This window comes from Centroberyx affinis, unplaced genomic scaffold (genome assembly GCF_046629955.1).
Source record: "Centroberyx affinis isolate AG114_WGS23_722 - 3 ecotype Tasmania unplaced genomic scaffold, CSIRO-AGI_Caff_v1 ptg001129l_1, whole genome shotgun sequence".
NCBI lineage: Eukaryota > Metazoa > Chordata > Actinopteri > Beryciformes > Berycidae > Centroberyx > Centroberyx affinis.
The window spans coordinates 409,047-417,500 of NW_027279668.1; the positions used below are offsets into that span (position 1 = coordinate 409,047).

The 8,454-nt window shown below is 41.7% G+C and overlaps 1 protein-coding gene across 1 annotated transcript in view; it reads right to left on the reverse strand.

Annotated features, from left to right (window-relative positions):
* Window positions 1-1,942: 1,942 nt before the first annotated feature.
* Window positions 1,943-8,454, reverse strand: part of LOC139647873 (tricarboxylate transport protein B, mitochondrial) — a 19,446-nt gene continuing 12,934 nt past the window's right edge. Inside the window, exons 4-9 of the mRNA XM_071523864.1 lie at window positions 7,327-7,465; window positions 6,646-6,730; window positions 6,367-6,471; window positions 5,393-5,508; window positions 5,173-5,246; window positions 1,943-4,278 (exon numbers count right to left, since the gene is read on the reverse strand). Coding sequence (XP_071379965.1) covers window positions 4,164-4,278; window positions 5,173-5,246; window positions 5,393-5,508; window positions 6,367-6,471; window positions 6,646-6,730; window positions 7,327-7,465 — 634 coding nt within the window. The 3' untranslated portion in view covers window positions 1,943-4,163. The remainder of the gene's footprint in view (window positions 4,279-5,172; window positions 5,247-5,392; window positions 5,509-6,366; window positions 6,472-6,645; window positions 6,731-7,326; window positions 7,466-8,454) is intronic.

Consider the following 8,454-nt stretch of genomic DNA (forward strand, 5'->3'; position numbering starts at 1 on the left):
ACTCCCCCAAAATACAGAAAAATAAGACCAATATTTATAATAAGAACGTTTTTTAGTGACGCCACCTGCGCTATTTCCAAAACTGTGTGGGACCAAGAACGGACAGATGAAGAAATTCAAAACATTATCGCGACTTAAACCACTGCTACAAAACACCACAAAGCAAAAAAGAAATATATTCGCTGTAGTTATCATTCACGCTCAAATCATCTGGATCGGTTTATCTCCAGATCAGAATATCAAATTCAGCACCACGGACAGCGGCGTAACCAGTTTATATCAAAACAGAGGGGAAAAAAAACAATTAGAGACGAAGTTATTATTGAGTAAGCAGCCATTGCAGAAGGTGAAGAGGTCCTTTACTAAGCTGCAGCAAGAAATGTGCTCCACTCATCTCGGAGAATTAAGAGCATCCACCCTATTGAGGCAGAGAAAGACCGGAGAACAATAACATTACTTTCCCTTCACCGGTCCTGAGTGAATGGTGGCTCCCGGGGGAGAAGCTGAGCAATGGATGGATACTGTAAAAGCGCATCAGGAGGAGAAAGACACAAGACAATCTGCATTATTTTTTAGCCTGAGTGTTGGGGAGCAGACGGGGGTGTATGGGGCTATAAGGCCACTACTGGAAAGGGAAGCGTCTCCTTTCATCCCTTGAGTTCAAAGATGATCTCGAGGCTGAGTTGTGTTGATGTCTGCCAGACTGAGATGAGAGATGTCTTAGGGTCACGTCAGCTCGGGATATTTTGGACCAATCCATCCACTCGCTGAGGCGGGACAGAGAGGAGGAGGGAGTGATGATGGTAGGATCAAGGGAGGTCGACGGGCCCAGCTTTGACCCTGTTAATAAAGCCCTATTGTACAGTCATGAAGAGAGGGGAGGCCTCTCTCTCGCCGCTGTGTGTGTGTGTGTGTGTGAGAGAGAGAGAGAGAGAGAGAGAGAAATAGAGAGAGCTTCATCATATCAGCTTTACATCATTCAAGACATTGTGATTAACATTGTATTGACTGTAAACATATACTGTATATGACACTGTAAATTACATATATTTTACTATTTTGTCGTTAATTTATAATATTGCATCTTATGTTTAATTTTTCTGTGTGTGTGTGTGTGTGTGAGCGAGAGAGAGAGGGAGAGAGAGAGAGAGAGAGAGAGAGAGAGAGAGAGAGAGAGAGAGAGAGAGAGAGAGAGAGAGAGACAGATGTGTCTGAGGCTCTGGCAGAAAGAGCAGATGATGGTGTCTGTTGGTAACATAACATTAGGACAGCACCCCCTAGTGTTCAAGATAGATTCTACACCGATAAGGTTTCTCCTCTCACTGTTTGGCATGTACTGTCTTGGATTTCTGTGATGGGATTGCCAGTGGGTGCGCGGTTCATGTTGTCATTCCACGTTCTCTCCTGGTAAATTGATAGTTATTGACCTATTGGTGACTGCTACTCTGTTTTCCCTCATCCACTGAGTCTTACTGTCCTCTATCCCCCACACACACACCCCACCCAGTTCAGTTCATTCTGTCCACTTTCCTCACCCCCCAATTCAGTCCATTTTGTCCACTACGCACTGTCCTCACCCCCTAGTTCAGTTCATCTTCAGCAGAGCACTGTACATTCCTTTTCACAACAAACACTGGGGCACCAGGGATTTGGATTAGAGTGTGTGTATGTGTGTGTGTGTGTGTGTGTGTGTGTGTGTGAGTGAGTGAGTGAGTGAGTGAGTGAGTGAGTGAGAGAGAAAGAAAGAGAAAGAGAGATGGACAGTTGAATCACCCTACATGAGCATCAGCCAAGACTGGAACAATGAGTTCCCTGTTCGATCCCTCCCTACCTGCCCCCCAGGGTTTGTCCCAACATGATCTGTTGTAATCAAGAGGGCAGAACAACAGAGAAATGAGCGGATAAAAGCAACAACTAACATTCACGTTGTCAGATGCTTATTTTAATGAGTTTCGAAATCCCCCTACAACAAAAAGACTTTAGATTAAGCATGGACAAGGGGGGGGGTGTTTATTGCACAAGCTTGGTCATAAAGAACCCACAGAGTGCCACACACACACACACACACACACACACACACACACACACACGGCCCTGGGCATGAATTGACTTTCATTTGCAATAACAATAACGTCCTGCCTCAGCTATTTGGCAGCAGGGAACACAAGCATTTTGTTTGGCCAACCAGAGAGACAGCAACAGCAAATACAAAATATTGATAAACTTAATTTCTAACCAAATGGGGAAAAGTAAAATCCATCATTATTTTAACACGATCATTACAGCAATACTGTTTTCACATTACCGGTAATGGCACAAGAACACACACAACACATAACAATTGGTTATTATTAACAAAACAACACAATTGGACCCCAGAAATCACAAATAAATAAGATTAAAGACTTTGGTTAAGTCGGTAAAATACAAACAGATGAGAATAATTCTCTAGTAGCAGTTACCAAAGAACAGAATAGCAAAAGGCACATGAGTGAGGCAATAATAAAACAATAATCAGATTGCACTCAGTAGAGTGCATACCTCCGCCAGCACTATGCAATTGTCAAGATTTGCCAGTTCCACATGTCTGATTTTCACCAAAAGTTAATAATTTCTTCCATACCCCATTACCAACCTGTTTCACATTAGGAGATACACACACATTTTTGCCACTTTTAAGCATTTTAGCCGATTATGGCAACACCACAGGTGTAAGCACTATATCTGTTCAGTGGCCATTAGGGCTGCCCTTCTACCATTGTACCAAATTTTGGAAAAAATTAGCAGGCGGTTATGTCTAAACTGGAAATGAGCTCTCCGGTGCCCATTTGTTGTTTGATTTGATAATGGAGGGTTTGCCTCTTCTTATGTCTGATGGACCCTGTGGGTCCGGTCGCCTAATCAGTAGCAAAACAATAATGTTTCAAGAACCACTAATTTCTACTTTTTCTTGAGCCACTAATTTAAGTGAAAACAACCCCTGAAACATGGCACCAAAACAGAACAGCAATGAATATGGATTTTGAGCAGTTTGACAACAGCTTCTGGTATGTAAGGAATGTACTGTATGTGGAATGGAAAACTGTTTAATCTCTGTATGGAGCATCTCAATGATCTGTCAGAGCTGCTGATCTAAACAAGACACACAAGGCAGGGCGTCTTCAGGAAGCAGGAACCTGAAACATTAGCAGTGATGTGCTGCAGTGCCTCCATGGCAAGGTACAACGAGGTCTGAGGTTACTTCGTCTGTCTGACTCAGTGTTGTTGGGTCATTTAGAGTCACAGTGAAAGACACAGTAAGTTAAATATTTTCCTAAAATCTTCAATAAAACACTTCTACACCCAGATGTGATTACAAACCTAACACTGCACAAGGCAACAGCACCCAACCATATAGATATTCAACATTCAACTTTCAATAAATATATTGATAACGTATGTCACAATATGTTCTGAATCATATTATAATACCATCTGCTCTTCTCTTGGTAAGATCATTAGGCTACTCTTGTGTATGGTGAACACACTTTCATACATATAATGGGTTTGGCATTTGGCACCGGAATAAAATATATTATACTTTACAATAAAACTATAATGTTGGTAGTAAACTAAATTAGAATCTGCATTGTATAAAAATAATTGGCATATCATAAACACAAAATCATTAAAGGCTTTGTCTTAGTTATGGAAGTTATTGCAGTTTATGTGACTGTAAACTGCAATGTGGCTCCTCTGGCCTTCAAGCCATATTAGGCACACAGGAAGAGACAGAGAGCAACACTAACTCAAGAAAATAGAGTATGACAACTGTATACTTGCAGTAAACATCAGTAAAACAGCTGTGAATGAGTAAAAATGATAATGTTCTTCACTCCTGGTCTTGTCAGGTGCCTTGGTGCTAGAGCATCAACAAAGCCTGGCACACACTGCAGCTCTCCAAGACCAAGACTGAGCTTCTGTTCTCTAACGGTCGGGCTTGCACTCGTCTGCAGCCCCTGTCTATGAGTTCTTTGACTTCTTGGTTAGCATATTAAGTTCAGCTCTCTGTTGCACCCCCTCAGTGGCTAGGTTTATGTTAAGGAAGGAGGTATACTGATCTCAGATCTGTGCCTGAGGGCTGGGGAGCAGGAAGCTGCTGCCCTCTGCGGCCCTTGAGCGTCTCATTCTGTCTTCCAGACCGTATTCAGAACCTTCACCACCTCCTCGTAGATGATGAAAACTATGGCCACGTCCAGACACACACGGCCCAGCCGGGGAACTGTCCCTTTATAGAAACTACAGGGGGAGAGAGAAAGACACAGAGAGAGAGAGGGAGACAGAGAGAGAGAGACACAGAGAGAGAGAGGTGAATATGGACATTGGGAAAAGGCACGTCTGTCCTACATGCTGAAATGTCATTCAGCATATTCTTATAAAATACAGATGGCATGTCTGGTCTATTATAATAGGCTACTGGCAGTCTATATCAAGGACCCCTAATTTAGTACACATTAGACCCATTTGATGAGATTTTGTCTCTTGGACCCAAATCTGAGAATATTTTTATTGTTAGATATGATTTTGTCCAGAATTCCATGACTGTCTGTGTTGTGGGTAGAGAGATAACAGTGAAACTATTCTTCTACATTTTCTAATTGTATTAACTTCTTGTAAATGAAATAATGCTGAAGTTTAACACTACATCAATTTGCTGGGGACCCCCTGGAACCCCCTCAAGGACCCCTGGTGGTACCTGGACCCCACGTTGGGAACCACTGGGTTAGATCAAAGCTTTGTTAGGTTTCATTAGGCTATCATTCATAGATTTAGTCTGTTTATTTGTTTTTCACTGTTTTTCAATTCAATTTGTTAAGTATGTTTGATATCAAGGTTGAACTCAAATTCACCAAAGGGCACACAAAGGCTGGCCCAAACCTTGTTTATGTATGACATTACATACTATGCTTTTTAGAAACAGTTGAGATAATGAAGATGCTTCAAGGAACACATATAGGTTTTTAGGAAATGAGGCCCAGAATGAATGATGCTAAAACAAGGCCAATGAACATGAAACAGCATCATTTGTAGACTGATAGAGATGGAAACTCCCTTTGATGAAAGGGGACACGCTGGCTGTAACACCGACCCTATAAAGTTAAATCACATTAACCAGAGTAGAGGTGTACTCACGCTTTTAGGCCCTCATGTCTCAGGATCTTAACAGCACAGTCCAGTGTGCTTTTATATTTATGTGCTTCCAGACCCTTGAAAAGAAAGGAAATAGCTTTGTTATTCCTAATCAATGTCAATAGGTGGCAACAACTTGACAAATTCTGGTAAACAGACCAGGAAAGAAAACATGTATGGGTGAACACATGCTTTGTAATAGCCATCATGTTGTGGTCTGTACCTGCATCCTAGTCTTGATGACATCTAGGGGAGTGTTTCCAAACACACTGGCTGCTCCAGCTATGGCTCCAAACAGTCCAGTTATTACAGGATTAATAGCTTTGTTGGGGTCATCGCCTAGGGAAAGGACATGACATAAGAGTAAGTAAGAGTCACAAGTCTGGATACTTGTTTAATGCTTACGCTCAGCAATTTGTGAAAGCAATCTTTAAAATCCCCACTAGAGGTCAGCACTGTAATATGAAAGTAAAGACACTGGCCTTGTTTTACAAAGGGAGAGTCCATATCATCACTGTCGGGTGAAAACCTTGTATCTCCAAAATGTCAACTTTTCAGAAACTAAGTGTACCGCCTTGTTTTTAGTTTGACAACCAGGTACTTTTGAGTTTATCCAATGGGGTCTGAAAGGGTTTCAAAAGCCCAAGAGGTCCTACAACTTTCTCAGCCCATAGAAAAGCATGTAATCCTTGAGAGGTTTTCACAGGACAACAGTGATATGTTCCAATCTGATCTTAAATATGCATTTATCTTCCCACAAAAGTCAGTTTGATCAAACCCGTGAGATCGTTCTTACGTCTGGTCTGAATGTGTGCACACTCATTTTAAGTGGTTCCATACATGTTAAAGACACACTGGGTGACACAATAGCTAATTTTTCGTTATTTGTTGAAACCTACCACACACAGTACACAGACCAAATTTTAATTGTTTCAAATAAATAGTGTGTTCTGTTGAGGACATGGATAGAGCATGTTAAGCAAACGACTAGCTGCATCAGAATGAGGAAGTGAAAGTGCAGACAAGCACTCAGTTGCACTCAGTATTGGTAGTAGAATGCAAATCAGCCGGTATGACTGCACTTATGCAGCAGGCCGCAACTCATTTTCTAACCCTGACTCATTGTTGGTTTCTTGTTCAAGTATCTCCTCCACTAATAAACAGACAAAACACACATACAAACTCACACACACTGACCTTTGTACCAGTTCCTGAGAGAGGTCATCACATAGAAGCGAATAGCCTGGTTGGAGCCTTGTTTCAGGACAGTGGCTGTGAGGCCCTGGTATGTCCCACTCAGACCTGCCAGGCAGGAAGCAGCAGAGCCAAAGAGGATGAATTCATTAGGTTCTCCTCAAATTTAGTACACATCATCATCTAAGGTACACTTTTTAATTAAAGGCACGATTTCAGCTGCATTACCCTGTCTGAACAGTAGATTTCAGGTCAATTCTATGCGTTGAAGCTTTTCTTTACCTTGTGCTCTGATGATCTCTCGGACTCCATGGTAGAAGCCCTTGTATTTGGGGTTGGCTGAGCTCTGGTCATGGATGAATTTAACCTTGAGAGATAAAGCAGGGACAGGATGATCATCAGCTCCAAAGCAGAAAATGAGGAGAGCTTTATTATTGTTTCCACTTGAGAGACGACAAAGTTTAGTCTGGCTCTCTCTGTCAAGGGACGTGTACTTTCTAATGAAACTGAATTCAGGGAATGTGCAGGGTCACGCTATCAAATCTTCAAAATCAGCATTTCCAAAAACAGACTGCATGACTGACAGACACTGCTTTAGAATAAGCAACATCTGCCCAGGTTCAAGTATTTCCTTTAAGCCTTATTCTTTATATGATGAGCTGTGATTTATAGTAAAATAATTGCTTCTACTTCTGATTAATTCTTTTGTTTAGATGGTTCTGAAAGTCCTGACATATGTTTCAGAAAAGGTGGATTCTATGTGGCACATGTTACATGTAAAGCCTTGGAAGCACTTGCACTATACTTTGTTTGCATAATACCTGATCTTCTTTAGGAACACGTTTGCTATACACAAATTGCAATGTGATGTAGGAACGTTTCTTGTAAGCTGATGTTAACTGGGCACCCAAATCAAACAAATCAAATCAAGAATCATAGACCATAGACCAGTTGGTAATATACCTTGATGGTTTCCATGGGGCAGACCACAACAACAGCCTCCATCACTCCAGCTCCAAGCCCACACAGCAGGCCTCTGGTGCTGTCCAGCCGGCCAGACTCATCCCTCGCATGGTTACTGAGAAACTCAAACACCCCGAACCTGAGGAGGAGAGCAGAGACAGCAGGGAATTATGGGAAAAGGTAACACTGGACTGTCCTGGACTGTTGTAAATTAAGTACATGTATCATACAGTGATTTTTGTTAATACAGACATTAATTTTGTTTCTTTTATTACTATAGGCGGACAACAGAAAAGTGGACAAACAGGCAGTATGTGCTTTTGTGTAAAAACACAAAAGCACGACCTGTTCAAGCATTTCTGCAGAACAGGTCTATCTGTGACATACAGTTGCCTTAAAGCCTATTTGAAAGACCAGTCTTGCTTGAAATATCGGCAGCTCTAAAAACACAAACATATTCTCATGGACAAAATCTCAAACTGGGAGACAAATACAAAAAACTGTAATGTTGTTTTTGTGGTTGCACATCTGCACCTGTTGCTGGAGCTCGATTTTGCTTCTGTGAAGCTGGGAGAGAAAACCATTCTACAACCTGATGAACTTTTATTCAACCAAGATTATCTTCAAGTTAAAGTCTGTTTGCTGCAAAGGCTGAGGTAACAAAATAAATAAAAACAGATGATCTTGCAACAGGGAGATAATGAGATTCCCTGTGTTATTACCACTAAAACAACTACAGTGTGAAAAAGTGCCAAGCAGCATGAGATCATTACGTTGCACCAAATCAGCAGAAATCAGGTGGCAGGAAGGACATTATGACTGTCATGGAGAAATGAAAGGGAATACATGGATACACCTGAAGGCAAGAAACTGTTTCCTTCAAACTCAGATTTTATAGGAGACAAACTGCTGGAAGTGCAGAATTTGCTAGAGGCTTTTATTTTATTTGTCCTGCACTCTTCCTTGTTAAAAATGCACCAATAAACCGCAGTCTCTCCGTAACCAACCAACGAGCGCCTGGCAACAGCTGCCATGGAAGCCAGCCCAGGGACAGGGAGAGAGAGAGAGAGAGAGAGAGAGAGAGAGAGAGAGAGAGAGAGAGAGAGAGAGAGAGAGAGGAAGTGTGTG